At 32.9% G+C, this 26858-nt stretch overlaps 1 protein-coding gene across 3 annotated transcripts in view; it reads right to left on the bottom strand.

Moving 5' to 3' along the window:
* Positions 1-26858, bottom strand: part of LOC118198543 (ribosomal protein S6 kinase-like 1) — a 190397-nt gene that overhangs the window by 48519 nt on the left and 115020 nt on the right. For 2 of the 3 annotated variants that reach the window (XM_085825493.1, XM_085825494.1), the window contains exons 10-12: positions 23509-24057; positions 18730-18983; positions 12535-12572 (exon numbers count right to left, since the gene is read on the bottom strand). In XM_085825493.1, the coding sequence (XP_085681619.1) occupies positions 12535-12572; positions 18730-18983; positions 23509-24057 (841 nt within the window). Of the gene's footprint in view, positions 1-12529; positions 12573-18729; positions 18984-23508; positions 24058-26858 lie in introns of all 3 variants that reach the window. The other variant, XR_015043533.1, reaches the window with a different exon arrangement.

Below are 26858 nucleotides of genomic sequence, written 5' to 3'. Positions count from 1 at the left end.
AAATAAACTATTTCTGAAAAGAAATCTAAGCATGAAAAACCCTGCATCTACCTTCCTTCCAGTATTTTCTTCAAATGAATAGATAACTGCAAACAAAGGAACAACAACTTATGTAGACATTACAAAGTAGTGAGATCACCCAGGTTTTTATCCCTCTGGGAGATAATATGAATGCAAAAGAAAAATCCTTATCAGGAAATGTTTTTCATGGGTTATTTGACAATGCCTCGAGCAGAAAGAGGGATAAAAGTAAAGGGGGTCAAAATAATTTTAGAAATATTGGCATGTATTTCTAAAACCTGTTCGCGTTTTAGGAATACATGCCAATATTTCTAAAACTAACAAACCTAGAATGCTGAAAACGTTTCTACAAATATTTTTTTTATCTATTTAGGAAAAGTAAAAAAATTCCAAGTGATTTCTTTTAATAAAATAAAAGTAATCAATGGTCAAAAGTGTTCAGGGGTCAAAATGACCCCCACCACCATTCTAGTGTTAAAGGAACAAAAGTTATTGCCATCCAAGGCTAACAGCATGCACATACAGAGAAAATTACATTGAATGTTCAAGTAAGAAATGAGCATCAGAAGGTGGTTTTCTTCATTGTAAAAAATCTGCAAGGCTGAAATAATTTTGGGAACAGCTTTTTTACAGGTGGCAGAGGCATGGAACCACTGTCCATGTGGGCAAAGTTGTGCAGCGTCCAATGCTGCGTAGGACAATTTTATTATGTGTCAATACCAACCGGTAGTGAAATTGCACTACTCCTATTTCTTTAGGTCTAGGGGCTCGAGGTACATGCACTGTTCGCCATTCGGCCAAACATCTTCAGGTTTAAGCTTCTAAAATTTTGGGTTTATTTAAATGTTTTTGCTGTCGATGCAGGTTTATTAATTTTTCATAGTCATGAGCGTGTGAGCCGCATGTGTGTACCAAATACATGTATCAGTAAGTCCTGATTTGCTGATATAGTGACTGTGAAAAATAAAAAATAAGGTACATGATTTTGTGAATTCAGCATTATATAATAACTGTAATTATGATAATGCTTTATTCAACTTTAAAAAAAACTTACATAGTTCTAAGTATACATTCAGTTTACCTAATTTCAATAAATACTTAATTTGGCATAACAGTAATTATAAAACATAGAATTTTGAATTTCCTTTAATAATTTTTTTTTATATATATAAAGCAAATAAAATTTTGCATTTCCTAACTTTTGGTGATTTTATTTAGAGGGCCAGGAAAGTAAAAAAAGAAATTGCCTAATTATCAAAATCTGCTTAACAAGGGAAAAGGGGAGGAAGACTTGGAGAGGAGCAATTTAAAATTTATGATCTTTTTTTCAGTAGCTCATATATTTTCAAGACAACATTTCTGCTGATAACAGTCGTTTTCCATTTCAATCAACATAAATGTTGCTGTCAGAATTAGGTAAGCAAGCTAATGATCTAATAGGTTCAGGTTCTGAAAAGTTTCAGTCGGTACCATCATGTTCAAGAGAGTAAGAAGATGAATCATCTGAAGATGCGTATTCGCCACTCTCTAAGTGCAAGAAAAAATTGAAAAAGGTTCTATGTATAATCGAAATAAAACTATGCATCCTAAAGATAAAAGTGGACTCAAGTTTTTTCTATATATTTCATTCGAATTTTGTCAAAGATGAAAAAGTTCAGCGAGCTTGGTTACTATATTCTTTTAAGAAAAATGTAATATACTGTTTCTATCATAGAATACTCACCGACATCAACAATCCATCGATCTGTATAAATCTTTATATATATAAGCGGCTAAAGTGTATGTCGGCGATAGCTTCTTGTTGCCACTCAGTAAAATGAGTGCAGAAATTAACGTTTCAGCTGTTTTTAATTAATATCTCGACCGATTAGAGTCGTACAAAGATGAAAACGGTATCGATGGATTCGGAGAATTTTTTGGAATCCGAGGATATGTGTTTCAAATTTCAACTCGGTGCCGTTCCATAGATATTCAATAAAAAAGAATTTGGCATGTAGCCAAATCCCTGTAATAGGGGAAACCCAAGAAAGAAAGTGGAAAATGTAGGGAAAAATTAGTTTTTAATTTATATCTCGGCTAATTAAAGTCCCAAGAAGACGCGAATGGTCAAAATGGCGTGCCATGGACCTGCGGAATTCAACAGTGTGCTTCACTAAGCCCGGGAGCCAGCTGTTTCAGAGAAGATGATGTTATTTCACCCCCATATATATATATATGCGGCTTAAGTGTCTGTTTGTTGCCGATAGTTTAATGGTTGCTTGCGTAACTGTACTAGCCAATGGGATGAAGTTGCCACGGCACAAGGTTGCCGTTTCTATGGAGACATTTCCTGTAAAACTTGCCTTTGCTATGACCATCCATAAGTCTCAGGGCCAAATGCTTAAGCATGTTTGCATTTTTTTACCTGAGCCTGCATTAGGACATGGTCAACTTTATGTTGCCTGTTCAAGAGTTCGTGAAAGAACGGACGTAAAATTAAAAATAATTGATGGTCCTCTGCAAGGCAAGTTTAAAAATGAGAGATCTACACAAGAAATGTTGTGTACAAAGAGGTCTTTGACATGTGAATAACCATTTCATTATTTAAATCACCTTTATTGATAGATCTAGCGGTGGTCTCTTAAGAAATGTACCGCCAGTGGTTTCCTTCATTCCACTCTTCTTAAAGCAAATAAGGAGGAGAAGGGGGAAACCCCGTGGGGCAGTAAGCAAAGGGACATCCTCGCTACCTGCCCTGGGTAATTCAGTTTAAATTAGCAGACACCTTTGCACAAATAATTTTAATTACAATTTATAATATCTAGAACAGCGGTCATTTCGTATGATTGCCGGGTTTCCTAGTACTAATTTAATTACTACGATGGTTTGAATGACTGCTATCACTTAAGAAAACATTTGAAAATTCACGAAAAAAGTAAATCTCATTTTCAAAATTTGCGTTTCTAGTCAGATTTATTAGAAAGATTAAAAACTAATCGAACCATAAATTCCGAAATGCAAAATTTATTAAAAAGTGAAACTAAACACTGGCATAGTGTCACTGGAATAATTTATACAATTCAATTTTTGGCTGAACAAAACTTCACTTTTCATGGCCCTAGTAACAAATTATTTGAGAGACATAACGGAAAATTTTCGAAATTAACAAAAATGATAGCAAAACTTGACCCAGTCATGACTGAACACATTAATAGATTTTAAAAAAATGTGCCACTTTATTTCAGAGAGAAAATTTAGAACTAAACGATTTAAGAAGATAATATAAGAAATAATATTTTAAATGAAGTTAAAAAGTAAAGTATTTTTCTATAAACTTGATTGTACTCCTATAATGTGAGCAAATTTGTGTTTGTATAAGATATGCTAATTAAAAAAAAAAAAACAATGAATTTAGTGTTAAAGAATGTTTCTTAAGATTCTATCCTTAAGTGATACAACAGGTGAAGTTTTAACAAACTTGAGACAATGGTTGGAATATGAAGGTTAAACAACAAGGTGTACAAAAAAAAGACTTTTAGACATTTACCTCTTCACCATTTGCCTCGAGAGAGACTCGTCAATTTGGAAAGTGTTTTCAGTCATTAGCAATAGCACATACTCATCAAGATTGAATGAGGCCCCACAGCAGGGTTGTATGAGGGTAAGTTCACTTACAAAGATGGGAATATATAAATTCTTTTATGAATCCCCTTCAGGTCATATTGCAATGGAACTACTTGTCATTTAACAGCATGCTTTTAGAGAATCATCACTGCTTATTTTTAGATAAGAGTCTAATGAACACAAAAGAAATTTTTCTGCTGGGCAGGGCAAGCCCTGTGCAACCTCAAAATGGAGTTCTTTTTGTTTTGTCAACAACAGCTTGGGCACATGTTCAAATTGGCATGCAAAACTGCCTGTGCAGAAACTTTACTGATTCCAACCTCTTCAGCAATCCCTTGCATGGTCAAATGATAAACTCCCTTTATGATATTTTCCACCTTCTCAACAACATCTGCATTCGGAGCAGCCTGTGACCTTTCAGAACTCTGCTTAATCCACTGATGTGTGGCCATTTATGAATTGGTTGAACAATTAAGTTTGTTTCATGACACATGTAACAGCACCTCATTCAGTGTCAAGAGAGGTTCAACTGCTGCAAATGGGCTGGCTGCATGGACATTTTCCTGGTTTTCCCCAAGTGTAACATGTATACATGCTAGTTTCCCTTAGAAAGTCTTCCATGAAGGCATTCTTCCCAACAGGCAAGTAGCCCTAGTGTTCTTTGCTATAATCTCAACAAACCAAATAGTGTCAAGCAGGCAGCAACTGGCAAATTCTAATTAGAAGAAAAAAATTCAAGCAAGCATATTAAGCTGTCTCCTTCCACTGTGCACAACTGTATTGTGGATGTTCACATCACTACTGTGTGCTGGAAAATTCAAGGTTGGATGCTTTTGAGACAGACCTCGTACAGATGTTCCTAACTGCTTTCCTGAGCAATTTCAGAAGTATCTCCAGACTTAAAATAAAAAAAGAGATGAAATTTAAATTTAGATCTAGATGTCAATACTTCTGGCTGCAGAAAATGCCAGAAATTTACTCTAGTTTATGGAATATTATATAGAAAGTTTTCATAGTATTTCTTTCATTTTCATTCATCAAACTCATTTTGTTTTCCAACCTTCATATAATTTACTAACATTTGCCCAAACAAAAATTAAAATATTATATATTGCATAATGGAGAAAGAGTAACAGATGTTGCTACAGTTTACTCCATGAATGAAGCCACAATAAGGACACTTAGAAAAAATGAAGACTCTATTTATTAAAAAAAGCTGAAACATGCAGCAGTAAGACCACGATTTCATATGTAAGATATGATACAATGGAAAATATGGAAATAGCATTAGTGATGTGGATAGAAGACCAAAATCAAACACAGATTCCAATTGATACTAATGTAAGATTTATAAAGCACTTAAGAATCAGTCACTGTCAACTTCATCAGATTAAAATAAGATATCATTTTCTACAAGTCATGGTTGGCTTGAGCGATTTAAACAAAGATATTCTTCACATAATCTAAGAGTGAAAGGAGAAAGTGCATCTGCAGATTTGGATGCAGCACAACAATATCCAACAAAATTTGCTGAATTCATTGCCGTCAACTCCTACACTTTTAATCAAATCTTCAATGCTGACGAGTCTGGGTTGTTCTGGAGGGGGGGGGGAAACTGTTGCAATGCTTTAGGCAATTGTATAATGAAACCATTGATTATCAACAAATCAAAAATGGCACACTCATTAAAAGGAATAAACATAAATAAGCTTCTCGTTCATTGGATGGCTAATAAGAAAGCATGGGTCACTGCCATAGCATTCAGTGAACAGTTTCATAACATGTTTGACCCAGATGTCAAACATTATTTAAGTAAAAAGGGATTGCCTTTTAAGGCAATCCCTTTTTACTTAAATTTACTTTTAAGGCAATCCCTTTACAACACGAAAATGTAGACGTTGTCTTTTTACCAAAGAATACAACTTCCTTATTAGTGCTGTTAAATCAAGGAATAATTTCAACTTTTAAGGCATTGTATATCAAACAAACCTTCAGATATATTTTAGAACAAATGGAGAATGTTGAATCTCTTACTGTTATAGATGCTTGAAAGAAATTTAAAATCTTCGATTGTGTTAAGCATGTTGGACTGTCATATACTCAGATTAAACAATCAACATTCAATGCATGCTGGAAAGCAATACGGTTGGATGCTGCTAGAGATGAGAATGATAGATTCGTATTAGAGCATGAATATTCTCAGATCACTATATTAATCCAAACTATAGGAGGAGAAGGTTTTGATAATTTAGCTCATGCAGATATTGAAGAAATAATGGCTGATGAAGAACTAAATTAGGATGAGTTACTTATGATTCATGAAACAAATAAACATGATGAAGACAATGATTCTGATGAACAGTAATCTGAACCAGTTGTGTTCACAGCATGAGTCATCAGTATAAAACTTGAATTGGGAAGAATATTAGGTCTTATATTTTCCTAATGTAAAATAAATTAATATATTACCTACATATATTTGTTATTTTATAAATGAAGTATAACTTTATTTATTTTGAGATGTCTTACTTTTATTTTATGTACATAAATAACTAAATTATGCACATTTAGTGTGTTTTTCATTTTACACGGCTTTACATAGCAAAATCCAAGATTTCAATTTACACGGTTTTGTGTCCGGAACCTATCTTCCATGTAAATTGAGGGATAGGGTGTATTCTGAATGTTGCTGTATAGGTTGTATGTTTCATATGTTATTATTCAACATGTTTTGTCTTGTGCATATAAATTGAAGTAACTTTGGGTATGTTTATATATGTCATTTATTTTAAAGAAATTTAGCACTGTTGTAACTGTGATAGCATAAGCCCATATATTTTGATGGCTGAGTGACCACCTGATAACACTGTGTGCTGCTGACATTTTGTCAAAGCCATACCACACTAAAATTGCTGGTTTTCGTTAAGGTATCTTCCCTCCACCTGAAAGAAGATGCTCACCACATCCAATCCCAGTTACTGTTCTATATATATATGTAATGTTTTCAGTTATTCCAACACATCGTGGGTGAATGGTGAGGCTATTCCATTTCACGTTTTGGCAGATGGTTGACGAAGCTGGGATGATTGCACCATGGAGAAAAATGACGACTCAGGACTTTTCACTTTTTATCTTTATTTCATTTTAGAGCAGATGATTTTTTCCAGATGAAGTTATTCAAATAACTTATTCAGTAATTGAATTATTAGATACGACTGACTTTAATACATTATAACGTTTTAACAAAGAAAGAGGAGCATAGCGGAGGCGTTAGCAGAACGAAGGCGAGAAGGCATCTGTGTAGGAGAACTTATGACGCAGCATTTATATGAAAGGTTATGTAACAGAGTAGCTTCTAGAAAAATGTAGAAAAACTTATGACGCAGCATTTATATGAGGAGGTTATGTAATAGGCGTGAATGTTCTAGAAGGTACTGGTCTAGGGGAAGATCCTGAATTGCAGAAAATTAATTAAAGGTTGCTGGTTTGCAAAGAGCAAAGCCATCATATTTTTATATTTTACATATATATACAGTACAAAGTTCGAAACCCGGGCTCGTCGGGACTTCAGCAATTCCAGATTTAATATTTTTCTGGATATCAGATCAACAATTTAAATCTGGTAAGATGGCATGCTGAAATTATATATTTAAAAACGAAATTGTAATTTATGAAATAACAATTATGATCTAAAGGGTATCAAAATTTATATAAAAAAAAAGTTTAATATTTATTTACTTTATTAAACATTTCTTTCAATGTAAGTTCAAAATGTAGTTTCAATGTAAGTCCACAAAAAAAATTCAAAAAGTTCCTTTTTCTTTTTTCTTGTCATATACAGTTGACCTTCCTAGATCCTTTGGCAGCTCCAGAATTGGAAACTCTTTTCGACATAATTGAAAGTTCAAGATTAGTTTTTTATAAAATTGCCATAATAATAAAAGTCTGCAAAAAATAATAAGCTGAATCAAATTAGAAGATTAGAGAACAGCACAGTCCGCTACATTGAAATGAAATGCCTTAGAATCAGTAAAGATAACTTTAGCCTAGCTTAATAGTATCTGTTATAAATTATTGGCTGCGTATCACGAGATTGGCGACGAAAGGCAAGTTGTTTCGCTAAATTTGTCTTGCTCCTATTGCGTACTCAATTAAGCCTGAATTGTATTAGCTTAGTTATTTACTATACGTACATTTATTTCTTGCACATGCTTAAAACTAATCAGTCCTGAATAAATAAACTCCCACATATACTTAATGCTTAATCTAGGGCCGACGCTAAATATCGCCTGGTGCAGTCTCTACGGGTCCTAAATTCTGCTACAAAGCACCTTCCTAAGTTCTAAATTTTCACCGCACCTAAACTTTGCATCCCAGTGCTTTCCCTAAATTATAAAAAACTTCTCATCCCTTAATTTTGCCACTTGGTGCTTCCCCAAATTCCAAAACTTTTGTCTTCCCTAAATTGTGCCGTCTGGTGCGGCCATATTCTGCTGCCGCTTCTGGGTTTATGGTGAATAACAAATCAATTATTCTGTATTAAAATAGCACTAAATGTAATCTTTTGGCCTATGAGTTTCATTAACAAAATCTATTTTTAGCATATGAAAAGAAATTTTTGTTCAATTTTTCTTCATCAACATTTCTTAGAGCATTTAAAAATCTATAATCATCGCCAAGCATAATGTTAGCATAAAAGGCTGCCATAGTCTTGTTATTCAATTACTAATATAAAAAAAGTTTAGACATCACTGCATTAGTTATTACTGCAGCTGCCATGTATTGATATTGATAAACATGCAGTTATGAAAGCAAAGTATAATAAATAATGACTCCTCAGATCGGCATCAGGGATATAAAATAGGTGAATGTTTCGGTTTGAGATGTATGCCAAGCTGATACTTAGCTATGGAGCCAAATTATTATCACAAATTTATGCTTACATGATTGTCTTTTCATAACGAGGTATTTTATTTAATGCCTAAATGAAATTAAGAATCGGAATTTTTAAGTGAAAATCTCCACATGTTTTATTATGAAAGGAAAAATCATATGAACATGCATAAAGCATACAAAAAGAAAAAATGTTTGTGGCTTTGAGGTCTGGATTTTAGATCATTCCAGATAATGGCCGTCCAGATTTCGGACTTTGTACTGTATGTATATATATATGTATGTGAGTAAGTTAAAAATATGTTAATCAAAATTCTAAGTTAAGTTATTAATAACCCCTAATTCCCACTCTTCTAAAAACAGTGATGCCTTTTTCTGGACTGTGTAATTTCTAGATCAATCCATCACAGGTGACTTGTATAATGTTGATGATGTAACTAATTTGGAATTTGAACTCAAAATTTTGAGAACTGAAACCTTTCTCCCAGTACGCTTCCATATTGGATAACTGCACATTTTAGCTTCTACTTCTCTTCACGTTAAGACGCTATTTTGCTCTGCAGTTATCCATTGCAATAGAAAAAGAAATGTAAATGTTTTTGAATAGGCATGATCACAGTGCCAAGTAAATTGTGGCTGCAAATGTCAATTGAAAATAAGATGGATCTGCCTCGACTGCCAAGCTTGCTCTTCATTATGGATTCAGCACTCTATGCGATCAAAATTGCTATGTCTTTTTCATCATATATATAAAATCTTTATAATTTTTTAACTCTTCAAATTATGATAAACAAAAGTTATTAAGCATAAACAATGGCAAATGATCTGGAAATAGTAATCCAGTAAAAATAATGCAATGTTTACATAAAATCAAAAGATTTCACTAAATTTTCTTTCAAAATATTCATCCTAAAAATCTTTGAAAATCAATTCTTGTTTTCACCGTCCATCACTTATCTTGTCATAGAAGTTTTAACTTGCTTCTTTCCCTGCAAGTCAGGGGACAAAATGTCCCTTCCTTTATCCCATTAGTGCAGTTCTATGTCCTGTCATTTTGTTTGATGTCAGTTGGGTAGTGAGTTTTTCTTTTCTGTTTTAACTATGATATTAGCCTTTGGGGATTATTTTTAATTTTTATAATTGTACAGTAAAGGCTAGACTATCTGGCATTCAACAAACTGGAAAGCTCAAGAAATCAAAATATTTTATAAAAACTATCCCCTCCCCCCCAAAAAAAAATTAGTAAATGACAGATTTGATTTGAACACCATTATATAACTCGTTAACATATATATGTTGTCACCAAACAGAATAATTTAGAGCCAGTAATGAATAAGCATGCCATCACAACAGAGTCATAAGAAATTTGTTTTGGTTTAATGCAAACTCAATTAATTCATGATAAACAGCTATTTTTGTAAGGAAAGAAAACAAACTGCATTTTCCCTCACATTCACAAAAAAATGTTTTTGTCTGGGACAGCTTCAAGTGGAGTATTTCCAAAGTTACAGGATCTGGGCTTTAAAAAAATATCACAACTGGGAGCGTATTCCAGAGGTCCGCTGTTCGATTCCTGGCGAAGGTGTTACTCATTTTTCATCTTACCTGCTTCCAAAAATTCCTAATGTCTTTATAAGGTGATATCCCTGTCAACTTCCATGTTTGGTAGAATTTTATATTTGGATCAGATATTTTACTTTCATGTTTAAAACAAATGAAATGCTTCAGCTTAATGTCTGAAGTGTGTTTTTTTATTTCTTTGAAATCTTATATTATTTTAAATGTAGGCTTTTGATATTCAAGTTGGTAACAAATATGATAACTGATTTTATATAATCGAGATTTTTCCCATTCTAACATGAACACAACACTCAACTACTTGGAATTTTCACTCATCCAGAAATCAACATTGTCTGAGCTTTCTCGATAATGAGGCTTTTACTGTATTACTTGCTACTTTGAATTTTCCAGTTTTCCTCTTTATACTAAACCAGATTTTAGCTTTTTTAAAGCTCCTACCCATTTTAAAATTTTTACCAGGTTACTTTACTTAAAAATATTTTATTAAATTAATTTACTTTCACCATTTCTATCTAGAATCAAGGCAAAGTCAGGGGACCAATGATACTCACCAAATGATATTAGTTTTTTAACATTAAATTTGAAAAAACTGTTCAGTTCATATTTGTACACTGCACTTCTTTCAGGAATGTTGCTTTTATTTTCCATGACATTGGAATGGTAAAAATTGGATTAGTGTTATCAATCCATTTGAGATAGAGAAAAATTAAATTTAATAGAAACAGTTCTAATGTTTCTCTTCTTGTTTTCAACTTAACATATGATGGATTTTCCCCTTGCTTTAATTATAACTTTTATGTAAAACATTGTATTCTTTTTACTACATTTGCCATTGTTTATGCTTGTAATTTGTAGAGTTAAAATTATAAAAATTAAATATTGTTCTTTTAATTATTGCTGGAATTGCATAAGAATGAGACTTACTTTCTGTTAAAATTTTTTCACTCAGCAAGGATACCAAACATGACTTTATTATAAGACTTGTTTAGAAGGCATATTATCTGCAGAAGTGGTGATACAAACTGGCCTGTAAGATAATCAGATCTGAAAGCATTCTTTTTATGGGGGGAATTTAAAGAAACTTATGTTTGCTATTCCTCTTCACACACTGGATGAACTCAAAACTGCAATGTGTGAAAAGATTTGATCTGTTACTGCGGATGTACTACAGAAAGTTATGAGAAACATCCACAAGATGATATTTCTCATTTCATATAAAAAGCTGTTGCCAGAAATTTTTATTCCCAAACATTTGCTTTACTTTACTTCTTTATTGAAATCATTCTTAAAATGTGTAAATACCTTCTGTATAAGAGTTGTACCTGGGAAAAATGCAAACTGAAATGTGTCTGCTGGGTCTGTAAAATAGCTTTGGGGACTGCCATTTGGAGACCACTGTCCTACATTGCAGCATTTCGGGGCGCCATGCGCGCACCATTTGTGTTTATGGATGACAATGCCCGTCCTCACCGTGCAAACATCGTAAGCGAATGCCTTCAATCGGAAGATATCACCCGTATGGACTGACCAGCATTCTCATCGGACTTGAATCCAGTAGAGCACGTGTGGGACATGCTTGGCCGACGAGTTGCAGCCCGTTAACCTTCTCCTACATGTCTACCGGAACTTCGGAGAGCACTGCTTTTTGAGTGGTGTAATATCCCCCAAGATCAGATCGATAATTTGATACTCAGCATGCCTAGGCATTGTACGGACTGTATTGCATCATCTGGGAGACATACAATGTATCAACAATCATACCAACCATGTAATATTGTTTTTTTGTAAATAAGTTTTTTTTTGTAATTTGCTCCAGGGAGAAAAAATCGCTATTTTTTTTAATATCAAACATATAGCATCTTTTTTTTGCTCTTTACCTTTTGTTTAATAAATAAACTTTACAAATAAGTCAAATTTGTTTTGCTTCTAATTCTTCCTTTGTATGATTTTGCATTATCCTTAATTTATGGACATGAGTGTAAAATTACTTTCAATGCTTAGAATTAAATGCATATTGGTATTAAATGAAATATTTATTTTAACACTGACACAGGAATCACATTTTCATAAAAATAGAAAATGCAAATAAGTAAAACATAATTACATACTCAATATCTTACTGTATTGTACTTTGATAATATTAAGTTAAATAGAAGCAAAAATTACCACTTTTCGCTAATAAGTAGAATATGGCATTGAAATATCTTAAGAAGGGCAGCTGAAGTTAATCTTGAATGCAAATTATATAAGCATGATTTTCACCAATAGAAGTTAGGTAAAATGAAACGTAAAAACACACAGTGATATTTTTATATGAAATGAATGATATAGAAAGCTTTATATATAAAGAAAATATACATGATCACAAACAATTAAATAACAAATAATTAAATACAAATAATTAAGTAAATCATACAAAGCAGTCACTTACTGTACCTTCTGTTCCCAACAATATATTATCAGGCTGAAAATCCCTAAAAAAAAAAAAAAAAAAAAAAAAAAAAAAACTATTAAACATCCTACATTTGGAATTTGATTTAAGATGGAGAAGGCAGAATTAAAATACACTAAAAGTTTTATTTATAATAATTCTTAATGTTAAAAACTAACATAATATAAATCAGTTTTCTGAAACTCAGCTAATTGAAAATATATTTCTGGCTATCAAAATTGCTACACCAAGAAAGTGGTATGCAACAACTGTCAAATTTAAATGCTGGGATAAGCAAATAATCAGCATTCTAAATGCACACAAAGTAGGCATGAGTAATGCTATCTACAATGTGTATAAATGGGAAGATTACAGTGGGTTTTTCATCTGGAAATCACATTTAATCATTTTACATTATGTCTTGTGTAAGAAGGAGAAACTCCTACCAGCATGCATTGGAATTTGACCATGGCAGGACTGTAGTCTATCAAAACTGCAGTTTATCATTCTGTAACATTGCTGCTTGTGTTAGTTGATATCCCATAGTTGTCAGGTGAATGTGGAATTGATGGGCCATACCGAATGCCATGAAGGATCTCAGAAGCCCCAGACCACTAATGTATGAAAGAACAGATATGCTGTCTACCTTGCCTTGCAGGATCGTACAGCTATGCCAGAAACTTGAGTCAAGAACGTGAAGGATGATAAACTCTCACATGGACTATTTTACTATTTGTTTTAGTATATGATGTCTGTAGCATCATGGAACTATCAGCAGATCAACCATTGTTGCAGTTTCACTCGATACTGCAGTAGAAAGAGGCATAGTGAATAGTGCAACAAACTATGTTACAGGACATACGGCCCAACAATATGTTTTTAAACAAATTATGGTTTTACATAGTGCAACGAACTATGTTACAGGACATACGGCCCCACAATATGTTTTTAAACAAATTATGGTTTTACATACAGCATTATGATGGACATATCCACCAGTGAAGGCAATGAGGAGAAAGAATGTTCCCAGATAGCATTCGTCATCGTCATATGGCCCAGCATCTGGTACCTTGTATAGGGAGGTACTAGATCTACCTGCTGGTCACTTCTTGTTTGCACAGCTGCCATTACATTTCTGATGTGTTAAGGCCCAACATATGTGTGTGGGGGTGTGATCTGTAGCACTACATTTTTTAATGCTCCACTGCAAAAAATCTACACCTTAAAAAACCAAATCAGAATCTAGATGTATTTTTAAGATATGCAATAACAAATAAACACCTTCAAAGGAAAATAAAAAAAATAATCAATAATCTAACAGCAAAAGGACAAGAAATATGTACTCCCAGATATTTATCTATTATAAGTAAATAGTTGTACAAATGCAAAATATATTAAATTTCAAATCAATTTATAATCACTACTGCATGTATCACAATGGTACGTAAAATTGAATTAATCCATGTTCGATTGTAATAATAGACCTTAGCAAACTATGTGGATACATATTATGTGTAATTTATCAAAATATATAAAAATATGTGTTAGGTACCTCAAAACAAAATCCTTAAACAAACTGTATGTAGAAATATGCTACATGTAATAAAGACAGCTTACATGAACTGTATGTAAAGCAGAACTGATTGAAAAAACTGTAGAAATTCAATTTACAAAATAGTGTATCAAACAAAAATATTGAAGCAATCATAGTTCAAGAGACAATAATATGTAACAACTGCTGTACCACTTTGGTGTAATATTTAACTATCACCATGCACATGGGATAACGTAACTACTCACAGCAATAAATAAAGCATACCAGACAAGCAGATGACTCCCCAGACATGCTGTGACAATAGTAGTGCCTACGGTGCAGATGTGTTCAAGCACCTGGAGGTACCTCAGGGACCTTCAGGGTGCAGGTTGTTTAGAATAGTTTGGGAAGGGATAACATCTGGATCTCTTGTTGCTAAATATTTGGTGTCCTTTCTACTTATACCACTACTTGAGGCTCACAACTGTGTTTTATCTTCAAGGCCTGCATGATGCCATCTTTCAACAAGATAATGCATAATTGCATGTTGCCTCTTACTGTCTTGATTTTCCTCAATACAGAAGATGTTCAGCTATTGCTGCTGGCCAGCTCTTTCTCCAGATCTCTCACCCACTTAGAACATCTGGTGATGGGTTACCAAGAGATTAACACACCATCACTTGTAAGCTACTACACTGACGGACTTTGGTACAGAGTTGAAGTCCCATGGAACAAAGTACCCATATCTGTTATCCTAACCTAGTTTGATTTAATGCCCAGCTAGATTACTGCCAGAGGATGGCTGAGGAAGTACCAGCTCTGTGTACTGAATTCTGTAACCAAATCACCAAATAATTAATCTTGTCTTCCTCCTATCATACTGTATATATGCAATAAATAAGATTCTGTTATTTGCTTTCCTAACAAGGTGGTTGAGGAGGTACCAGCTCTGTGTACTGAATTCTGTAACCAAAAATTTAATCATGTTTTTTCCTATCATATTGTGTATGTGCAATAAATAAGATTCTGTTATTTGCTTTTCTTCCTGGTATAGCAAATTTAATGGCAGTATATTACTACTTAAAAATGTAACTTGCACATTTTATTTAAAATGCAGGTATTGTTTCCCTAGAGAATATTATATAATATCTGTTCATAATTTTTTCATGCTGTTAAATATATAAAATATAGAATGGTAGCTGGTATAGTGAATAAATATGAAATTTTAGTATGCTATAAATCCAACAGATTTTTAATATCCCTTTCATCTAATAGTGTGCATTTTGGCAGACTCTTTGTCACTAACTTGTAGAGTCATTAGGATTTTTGGAAGCAGAAAAGATGAAAAATTAGCAATCGCCTTCGCCGGGAATCGAACCACGGACCTCTGGAATACCGGCCCAGTGTGCAGAATCACTACACCACGAAGGACGCTAGGGAAGTGGGAGAACTACCTTATAAACTTGTATGGCAAAATACAACAGCTGGCAAAATTTTTAGAGTTTTCATAATGAATTTAAATAACAAATTAAACTTTAGCTTGAAAAACATTTGACAACCTATTTATCACTGTCTAAGAGTTGCTAAAATTGATTAATGGCAATTAAACATTTTTTCATTGTCAATTAAGTTTTTGCATATTCAGATTTTCATAACATTTGAATACTTAAATATACCTAAGCTCACATTTGAAGTTTATATTTCATAAAACAGTAACAGAAGAAATTTCTTTAAATCCTACAAAACTGGCAAGACACAGGCCTGCTGGAAGATTTTATTTCCAGTTAGAAAGACAGACACCATGTAAAAATGCAACTGATCCACAATTAAGCTCAGATAATTAGATAGCTTTCATAGTTTGTTCTACCACAATTTACGATAATGAGAATGTACCCCAAAGCACAATACTGCCACTGCCAACCTGTGTATGACCTGCTCTAGAGGGGGGAAGCAACTGTTTAGCTGGAAGATGGGGTAACCTGACATGACCATTAACATGATGAATGAGAAATCCTGATCCATCCACCCATACAACTGCCTTCCACTTATCCATGGTCCAGTGTTGATGTTCCCAGTCCCACTGTAGGTGCAGATGACAATGATGCTTGGTCAACAGAGGCATATGAGTGGGATGTCTGTTAGTCTCATATCCAACAGTGTCTTCTGAATTTTGTGTTCGTAAACACTTGCATTCTATTGAGCCATCAACTGAGCTGGCACCGATTTTGCTGTACCAAGCACGACGGTCTCTAATATTCCTTTTCTTTGATGATGCATGGACATCCAACACCTTGGCGTCTACTGCTGCTTTCACTACCATTTATCCACTTTGCATAAATATTAACAAAGGCAGATCGTAAACAACCTACAGTCATGCAGTTTCGGAGATACTCATTCTGAGTCTTTAAGCCATTACAATCTACCCTCTATCAAATTTGCTTCGATCAGCAGCTTTTCCCATCACTTACAAAAGTAAGTGCATGAATGATTCCTTACCTTCTCTAGCAGCAGTTAAATACCATTCCCACTTAATCATGTGCCCTCCACATCATCCAGATGAGTTCATTGAAAAATGTGTGGATTGTCATAATGTTTTGGTTTGTCAGTGCATATGCATACATATGGCTCTAAATTACATAAGCTGATAGTGAAACTAGATTACACCCAAACATTTGATCTTATCTGCAAAAAAACATTTTCATACAGATGCTCATTTTTACAATGTAACAATCACCTTTTTTGTTTACTACGATTCAGTGCCTAAGGGTCTTAAATTTGATGTGTATAATAGTTCTTAAAAATTTATAGTATATACTTAATGTAAGTGAACTGTACTAAATCCAACATCATAATATAAGGAGATAAATATATTTATAGCTATTTTAAGGTATAGATAGTTTTCTTTAAAAATTGATTTTTTTTAAAAAAAGGTTCTTTCTCCTTAAAAGTAAAAGAAATTTTACTACTGATTTACATACTTTTCATCGCAGTCAATAAAATACAAATGCAAACATTTAATTTTTAACACAGATATTTTGGATTAAATTAATTATATCAAAATTAAATAGCAGTAAGCAAAACAGAAAGCAAAGTGTTGCTCAGTAATTTACTCATAGCATCATAGCATTGATTACTTAATTTAACCCTTTCCATCGCTTTGTGTTCGGTGTGAACACACCAAAAATATTCACTCGTTAGACACTGAAAATAATCTATAAATATCACGAAAACTACACTAATGGTTACTTAATCTCTTTTATGAATAATAGATGGCAGCATGACACAAGCAGATCATTAACGTTGAGATATATTCTGTTTTTAAAGACACTGATTTTTCAAAGAAATGTTTGATTTTTTGTTTAAAATATAAAGAATATATAAAAAAATCTTTATATAATTTTTTTGTTCGTATGCTAATCTGCCTGGGAAGCCCGGTGGCGCAGTGGCTAGCGCATCGCGTAGCAGCACCACTGGTCCGGGGTTCGATCTCCGGGCTGGGCAAGGTTGACTCAGCCTTTCATCCCTTGATTTCCATCCTTTGAGTCGATAAAATAAGTACCAAGTTTGCTTGGGAACTAAACACTGGGGGTCCTGCGACAAGCTGACCCCTTGTTCAGGGCATATGCTTACGCACCCCGGGACCCACGGTCAAGAAAGCAGATTTCGGGGCACTGCGGGCTGTTACGACATTGAGTTTTTTTTTTTTTTTTTTTAAAAGTTTTTTATGCTAATATGCCTATTCTGTATTACTTTTAATTTTTATCTTTGAGATATTGCATATAGTGAAGCTTTCAGTGTATGGTGTGTTCAGACTGAACACACTGTACTGGTAGCGCCTGTGACATGGGAGTTAATCACAGAATCTGGTCTTGTGCTTCAAACATGGGGTAGGCTGAGAGTGCAGATTTATTTATATTTGTTTTTATTCCTTTCTGTTTTAGGTTTTGAAGACCCCGGTGCTTTGTTTTCACTTAGCTATTTGATTTTCAGTGAGGGCAGACCCTTTTTCTCTTGCTTTCTTCGTGCATAGTTTGCTTAGTTTTGATTTCTGTAGATTTTTATTTAAATATATATTTAATGATTATTTTTTTCTAGTCAATAATTAATTGTAAATATTATAGTATTTTAATTATTTTTCTTATAAATTTTAAAATTTTGTAAATGGCTCGGAGAGGCCTCAGCATAGCTGAAGCAATGAGAATTTCCTTTTTTTGGGGAGGGTGTAGAGTAGCAGGCCTTCCCGTGGTGCACCCTGGGTTATGCTAAATCTGCTACAGAGATCAGATTAGACCGTTTTTAAATCATAGACAAAGTATTTTACTGTAATACGTGCTTCACAGCAATGCTCAACTATCGCAGCTCGTGCGGCTCAGTGTGTTCGCTTCGGACACACCCACAAAATGGAAACGGTTTGTGCAATCTTTGTAAAATTATACTTGCATATTCTCCTAGGCCTAAATAGACTGCCTACAAAATTTTTTTTTTTTGTCAAATTAAAACTTTAAAGAGTAGCGTGCCGGAAAGGGTTAAAATGAGAAAAACATTTATTTAATGCTATTTGGTGTCACTTGTAATATGGCAGCATTAAACTTGATGCCGTACTGACTGATCAGTCAATATGGCTTTAAAATATAAAATGAGTAAGAGTAAAGTAAATGTTTCTTACATCCATATAATTCCTAATTTGTGCAATGAATCCAAAGCTACTACTATTTCTGCAGCCCATAGATAAATGCATGATTCAGGTAAATGGATAGGTTTAGATGATGCCTTTAATACAGCTTCATCCATAGCATCAAATGCTTCAAGATGACATGTTTTTTGAGACAGTGCACTTTCTAAACTACCTGTAGATGATGACAAACGGTTACGAGAATTTCTCTGTTGCTGATTATTCTTTTTATTTTGAACATTTGCCTCCTAGTTAGAACATAAATGAAAATAGTTAATTTTTTATACATATAATTTCAAATCAATTACACGAATATTTCATAATTTGTAAAAACATTACTTTATATTGTAATTAAATAATAATACTAATGACATATACATTTTTTGACAGTAATAAAAAAAAAGGAAAAACATTTGGAAGGAATAATCTTTGCATGGTGAAAATCAGTAAGGTACACAAATAAGGGAAGCAATCTTCTTTATGATCTCAGAGAAATTACGATATTTAATTGGATAAAGCAACTACAAAAGTGGAAGAAATTGTAATGTCATAGTGCAACTTTTGTCTTAAACGGTTTGAACTAATGTGCCTCAAGGTAATATCCATGAATAGATAAAAAAACTGACTACTCAGATTAACAGTCTGGCAACATTTTGGCAATCTTAGAGGTACAATAGTCACATCACGCACAAAACATATCCAAAGATGGAGTAACTGAGCAGCCATGAGAGAACATAAACACTACAGAAGAAGACTTGAAAGAATTTTTTTGCTATCAAAGTATACTCCCAGTCTGTCACTTCTGATGTAGAAGGTTTATGACTTTCCACAATAAAGACAGATTTCATGCTATCTACAGACATATAAGCAAGGACCACTGATTTCAAGTGAGAAATATAACACATTGTTGTAGATTGCTATTAGCTAAACTCATGTTATTCAGAGCAGATAACACTGCAAATAGTGTCAATCACATGCATTAAATATCAGTACATGATGAAATGGCCTCAAGAACTACAAACATGCTATACAAGTCATCTCATAACTAGTCTATCATAAAGTCTCATTCTATATCCATGTCATTAAGAGGCACACTACCAAAGGCTTTAGCATGATCTGATTTTTCCCTCAACCCCCCAAAAGGCAAAAAGTATAAATAAACAATCTAGCATGAACAATTTTTATATTTTGATAGGAGAACAATTCTGACAATTATGATTTCTCATTATTTTTGTTCTTATTCTCCTACTATGTTGTACCTATTAAAATTAAAATATCAATGATTAATGATCATTGGTAAATAGAAACAAATAAATACAACACCTAAATTTTGATATACCATAAAATATTTCTGCCTGAAATTATAACACTCCATAACATATATATATATGTAAGATAAAAATATATGAATCAGAATTATAATATAACTATAAACATTAATTCATCCTCTCTATTCTAAAATCGTAATAACTTCTTTTCATTGCATCATTTCTAGATCACTCTATGATCGGCGCAGCTCTGATGACGTAATCATTGGGAACTGAAACTGTCCTTGTAAACCAAAACTTTTCTCTTCGCGTGCCTCCATCTTGCATAACTACGCACTTCAACTTTTGCTTTCTACTGGGCTAAGATGTAATTTCGCTGGCTTGCTTTCTATCCCAACAATATCAAAAATGTAAATCTGTGGAAAGACACGACTAGAGTGCCAAGTGATTGTGGCCACAAATACCAATTGGAAATAAAAATGGAATTAAAACTGCCTCGACTGCCAAGTTCTTTAAATACTACGCAATCAAAATTCTTCTTCAATATGAATCTAAGCACAGATCGACACTGCTCCGCATTTTCCTTTGTGCTGTAATATGACAATTAAGTCGACAGGATTCGAACCTGTGCGGGGAAACCCCAATGGATTTCGAGATTCTTCAATATGGGTCTAATCACGCATCTACTGTGTTCCGTCTTTTCCTTGTTTTGCTCATATTATGACAATTAAGCCGGTAAGGATAGTTTCCTGCAGCCTGAAACCTCAATAGAAAATTTAATTCAGCTCTTCAAATCATCGTCTTGTGATAAATCCAAGATAATGTGACAGAAGTGAATCATCAAGTTTGTTTTTTCAGTGTTTAAAAAATAACAGATCATTCTTCTGCTGTGGTGCAAGTGCTTAAAAAAAAAAAATAATCACGCGTAGTGTTTACAGATTGAAAGTGATCTCTCGATAAATTGAGAAGTTCGAATGCCTAGTGAAAAGGAAATCATCAGTGAATTACCGTTTAGGAATTGAGCATTACAGCGGGTTCAAGGTTGATCTGAGTTGGTGTTTGCAAGTATGTGCAACAGAAAATTATTTTCACTTCCGCGTTTTCAACAGCTCAAAAATTATTACATTCGTGTGAATCTAGCTCAGGAACTAAATTATTTAATGATCTGCGGATTCTATAGTTTTCATTTCAACTTTGGTTAAAATTTTCTGCAATTTGTTTTGAGAAAATCTGAAATTCTTGTTTATTAATTTTGCTGATTTTTCATAATTATGTGTGAGAAAATTAGGTAACGAATTTTAAGCTATTTAAATTACTCATAGGGAAGGATATTAAGATAAGTTTTTATGTTTTTGAAATTTTGTTGAGAATTTTGAATACGAATTTTATAATTATTCTAAAAATAAAGATGTTAAAAATAAGTGAAATTATTACAGATATGTAATATGAAGTTATGGTAAATGCATGTTAAAATTTATGGGTGATTGTATGTTAAGTATAGCGTATGTCGAGGGAGTATTGGTTCCTTCAACAGAGGCCTGTTATTACCTCTGTACAGTTGTTCCTTTTACCCTCTTCATGCAAGATAATGTTGGAGGCTCTCATTTTATGAGTGTTTGTAATTTTTTTATATTATTATTATATTTTTTTATTATGGAATGTATTAGTGCAGTTCTCAAAGGCCAGTTACCTTAATGCAAGGAACGGAGGCCTTTTCAAGTAACTGTCTAGGCACCCTGGGCCACCAGTGCAGAGGACACACTGGTTAGCTCAAGAGGACAGCCCTATTGATGGATATGTTTGTTTAGAAGTATTGCGAGGCTTCCAGTTGGTAAAATACAGGAATTGTAAATGAAAGATGATAACAGTGAAACCATAAATTCTGAAAATCTTAATCCTATTATTTATGATGTTAAATTATAACTTATCAGTATAAAAATAAGTATCATAAATATTTATGTGCATTGCATTTAATTATAAGTAATGATTATGTAAAAGTTTATTTTGTGAGATTCTGTAATAACAAGAAACTTCCCTGAAGAATTATGATTATGTGAACTCTCAAACAAAAAGACTTTTGGACTGAAATGTTGAAAAATTCAATAGGACTCTAAAAATTAAGAATCTATTTAAAAAAAAAAAAAAAAAAAATTGATATTTATAAATAATACTTTACAGGATCAAAATTTTATTATTTATTTATATTTTTTTTTAAATTTGCTTGTGCTTTAATTCTTCTCTGTCGCTACGCCTTTTTCTTTTTGAAGGGGGGAATATGTAAGATAAAAATATATGAATCAGAATTATAATATAACTATAAACATTAATTCGTCCTCTCTATTCTAAAATCGTAATAACTTCTTTTCATTGCGTCACTTCTAGATCACTCTATGATCAGCGCAGCTCTGATGACGTAATCATTGGGAACTGAAACTGTCCTTGTAAACCAAAACTTTTCTCTTCGCGTGCCTCCATCTTGCATAACTACGCACTTCAGCTTTTGCTTTCTACTGGGCTAAGATGTAATTTCGCTGGCTTGCTTTCTATCCCAACAATATCAAAAATGTAAATCTGTGGAAAGGCACGACTAGAGTGCCAAGTGATTGTGGCCACAAATACCAATTGGAAATAAAAATGGAATTAAAACTGTCTCGACTGCCAAGTTCTTTAAATACTACGCAATCAAAATTCTTCTTCAATATGAATCTAAGCACAGATCGACACTGCTCCGCATTTTCCTTTGTGCTTTAATATGACATATATATATATATTAATTTTAATTTATAAGTTGGAACAGAATGAAACAGACATAGATTTTTAGGAATTCAGTTTGATAAAAACACAAAAATTTTGAATTTGTAATGAATAATTCTGAACTAAAGTTTTAAAATTATATTAAAAAACTGCATTATAAGTATTCTAATAATTTTACCTGCCCCTTAAAAAAATTAATGACAGTCAATATACATTCTTGTTAAGATTTTCAAATTTTCTTTTAAATTTTGGAAGCATGCAACATTTTAACAATGATACTCTCTGCTTTTGTATTTTTTATTTATATTCTTTCATAGAATTCAATTCAGAATAATTCAAATTCTTTTTAGATATTATAGTAACAACTGAAACTTTTTAAGATAAATTTCTAGTCACTTTGAACTTTAAATGAATTCTCTCCCTCTTAACCTGAGAATTTCACTTGAAATTATAATTAAGATTTCATTTTATTTATTCTCTCCTGGAATCCAATAGAACAACTTTTGAGTAAACGGGGTATTTGTCTTTATGTGTAACACAGATATTAGCCAGTTTTCCTTAGAAACAACTCCCTGAAAGCACCAATTTTAATGTAGGCATTTCTCAAGTGTTTTAAAATATTAACAGGTTAAATAGTTCAAAAATTAAAAAAAAATTAAATAAAAATTTCATAATAAAGTGCAAGGTGAACTCCTTGAAAAACATATTAAAAAAATACTTTTTTATAAAGTTTGTATGCAGTTTCACTTACATTTTTATCACAATTATCAGCATCACTGGATACACAAAGGGTTTTAGAATCATGGAAAGTCTTTTCATTATCCGAGTATTTTTTTAAGTGGCTTTTTTCATTACAAGGCATAGGCGGATATCTTCGATATTTCGCAAGAGCAACCTTCTCTTCTTTGTCAGATGTAACAGCATACTTTTTGAACAAAGCAACATAACTTGAAGGGCTAATTTTTGAAGCTACAAGATCAGAATCAACAGATTTAACAACATCTGCACTCTCAGCAGAACTTCCATCTGATATTTTTTTCCCGGAATACACATTGCAAAGCCCAGTTTTGTTTCTAGGTTCTATATATAAATATGCATCTTCATTATATGGTGATAAAGGGCTTCGTTGTAAATATGAGCTGACATAATCCCATAAACGACCACCAGTAGCGTGCTCCAAAACAATAAATAATGCATAATTAGTCTCATAAATCTGAAATATTTTCACCATAAAGGGTATGTTCTGAGGAATTATGTGAGAATTATTCATATTTCTTGGGCTAGAACTTTTATACAATGTCTGCAAAGAGAACAATGTCCATAAATAAAGATGGTTAAATTACTTGTTTTAGAAAAATATTTAATAATGCATTAAATGAACAAAGTAAAAAATAAAATCAAACTTCTTGCTCTTAAAATAAACATTTAAAGAACTAAGGAATAAAATATCTGACTTGCAGCTACTTGTTGACAGGTAAAAATAATTTTTGTATTCCTGACCTAATTTTGAATTTTATTTAAGACTTTGAATTAATATTGCTATGTTATTAAATTCATATTTTGGTAAATTAATGCAAAAATTTGTATGAAATAAAAGCAAGATTTTCAAGATCAAGATTCATATTTAAAGATTGATCAAGAATGAAAGTGATCAAGATTTTCATATTCAAAACAAACTGACAGTATGATGAAGCATTTCAAACCTAAGATTTTAACAAATGAATTTTATATAGTTAATACTACAGATATAAATTCAGTAATAATATGAATTTTCCACACATATACAAGTATTTAGGAATAAACATACTGTTAAAAAAATTTCTTTAAACTAAAGTTACATATATTCACAAATACACGTATTCTGCATAATTATACTTAAAAGTATAAAAATATTCCAACCATCATAAACATTTTGAAATTAGAGTTTAGTTCCTTATTTTAAATGGAACATATCAAGTAATTAAATTTTGTTATTTGGATATTATATTTATTTGGATCTCTCTTATTGACACCAATTTTTAATCAATTATAGTAACTCCCCCCCCATATCTAAATCAATGGTGTCCAACTGGTTTTCCCTTAAGGACTACTTTTAAATTTCTACTGTCCCTCATCAGCACCTCAGGTTTTTATGTTTGGAAAATAACAGGTTCATGAAAATATGTGATTTCGCTGGATGATTTTATGCTCCCCTCCATAAAAACAACTATGGGGAAACTAATACGAACATACAAACTGAACAAAAACCATTAATAAAATGCATACATAGTTAAGGTTCAAACTAATTTATGCATAATAAACTATTAATACAACAAAATGTAATGCTTAAATTTTCAAATATCTCATTAAGTCAGCAGTGCATTACATCATTAACTTGCTATTAATGAGATATTTGATTATTAATTTTCTGTGACAACTTATTAAGTATTTAGCCCACATTCTGGTACATAGCATAGCTGCACCATGTTGTTTTTCACATGTTCCGTATTCAACATACCTCTGTATTTGCTTTTTTTATTATAAGTTGTGAAGAAATCTGTTCACAGAGGTATGCTGACCCATAAATGCTTTTACTGTTGGAGCAAAAACAAAGTATGCTTTTGTATTTAAATATGGTCTATTAGTTTAAAAACTTTGTCACTTTTATTTTTCTCTCTTTTTGAGTGTCATATCAGCACAAAGAGTAACAATCTGTAATACAGCTTGCAATTGGTTAATAAAACAAAATTTTTTCATTGAAGAAGTTATTTCTATTATTTATAATTACAAGAAAGGATTTACATTCTAAGAAGGTTTTCACCATGCTTAGATAGATCCTATTTCAAAGTAAATTCCTGGTTCAATGAGGACAAATGACGGAAAATGTTAACAATCTTTCTCCAATAAGTTGTTCTTCCACAAATCAATTTTAATTAAAAAAGCAGATATTAAGCTTATCATTTCCGATATGTGTTTTACCTTTCCTTGTAATGGTATGTGTAACCTTGTTCCTCCGATATGTGTAGCCTTTACTTGTGGTACTTGCATCTTGGAGTTTTGTACTGATATCAGTTTAAAATACCACATTAGCAAACCATTCCTCATTTCTCAATTTTCGGACAAAAATGGTCTTTGGATATGAGATAAGTTTTAATCTCTGGCAGCATTCCAACAAATCTTGTTAAAACTTTTCTTTAACTCAGCCACCTTACTTCTGCATGTTAAATTATATCAGCCCACTCAATATCCAGCTCATCAAGCAAACTTTAGTCGATGGTTTAAAGGCCGTCCTCGGATAAAATTTACAATGCGTATTGTTACAAAATGTCCAGGCGCGGTAAGATAGCTTCCCTGCAAAGCAGGTTTAGGATTGCCATAAAATGGCAAGGGAAGGCAGGGTTGCCAAATTTGGCGACAAAACTGGCAATAAGCCATGGACGGATGGAGAACCTTCTGGAACAAATTCTAACTGGTTTAGCCCAGAATGTTTTTGAACACAAACCAAAAACTATATAAACCCTGCTGGTACGTGGAGAGTCAGTGCGAGATAGTTAGTCTCGAGTTAGTCAGTCCGTGCGGAGTCGATCCAGTTAACAGCCTGGCAGTGAGTGCCGAATGGGTTGTTGAGTGCATCGAAAGAGTCTTTTAGTGTATCATGGTTAGTCGAGAGAGTGTGCTGAGCTCCAGGAACAACTGAACCGAAGAGTCGGGAACTGTGCTCTGTGTAACATCGAGTGCATCGCGAGTTGTAGCGTGGAGAGACTAGAGTACGTGGAGTTCCGAGAATGACCAAGCAGAGTCGGGAGATGTACTCTGGTACTTTGCAGTGAAGCTGTCACCACCTTTATTGCCTGATAATCTGAAGACTGTGTTGCTGATTGTTCCAGCAAGTGTATAGTAGATCTTCAACGACTGTAAAACATGACTTTGGAGCTGTACTGATTAATATTGGCTAAATAAACTGCGTTTTGATACTTCAAGTGTCGTCGTTATTCACTCCAAATCTACGAACCCCATACGAATGTGAAAGAAGAAAATAATGCAACAATATAATAACAGTCATTATGTGATTGAGGTTGAATTTTTAGTGGCCAGATTTTCTTGATGAAAAATGCAGTGGTA

The sequence above is a fragment of the Stegodyphus dumicola genome, chromosome 10 (genome assembly GCF_044657685.1).
Source record: "Stegodyphus dumicola isolate Sdum_Otavi_A_Nest chromosome 10, ASM4465768v1".
Taxonomy (NCBI): Eukaryota; Metazoa; Arthropoda; class Arachnida; order Araneae; family Eresidae; genus Stegodyphus; species Stegodyphus dumicola.
The sequence above is the reverse complement of the archived record's forward strand: the minus strand, read 5'-3'. Positions and strand labels throughout refer to the sequence as shown.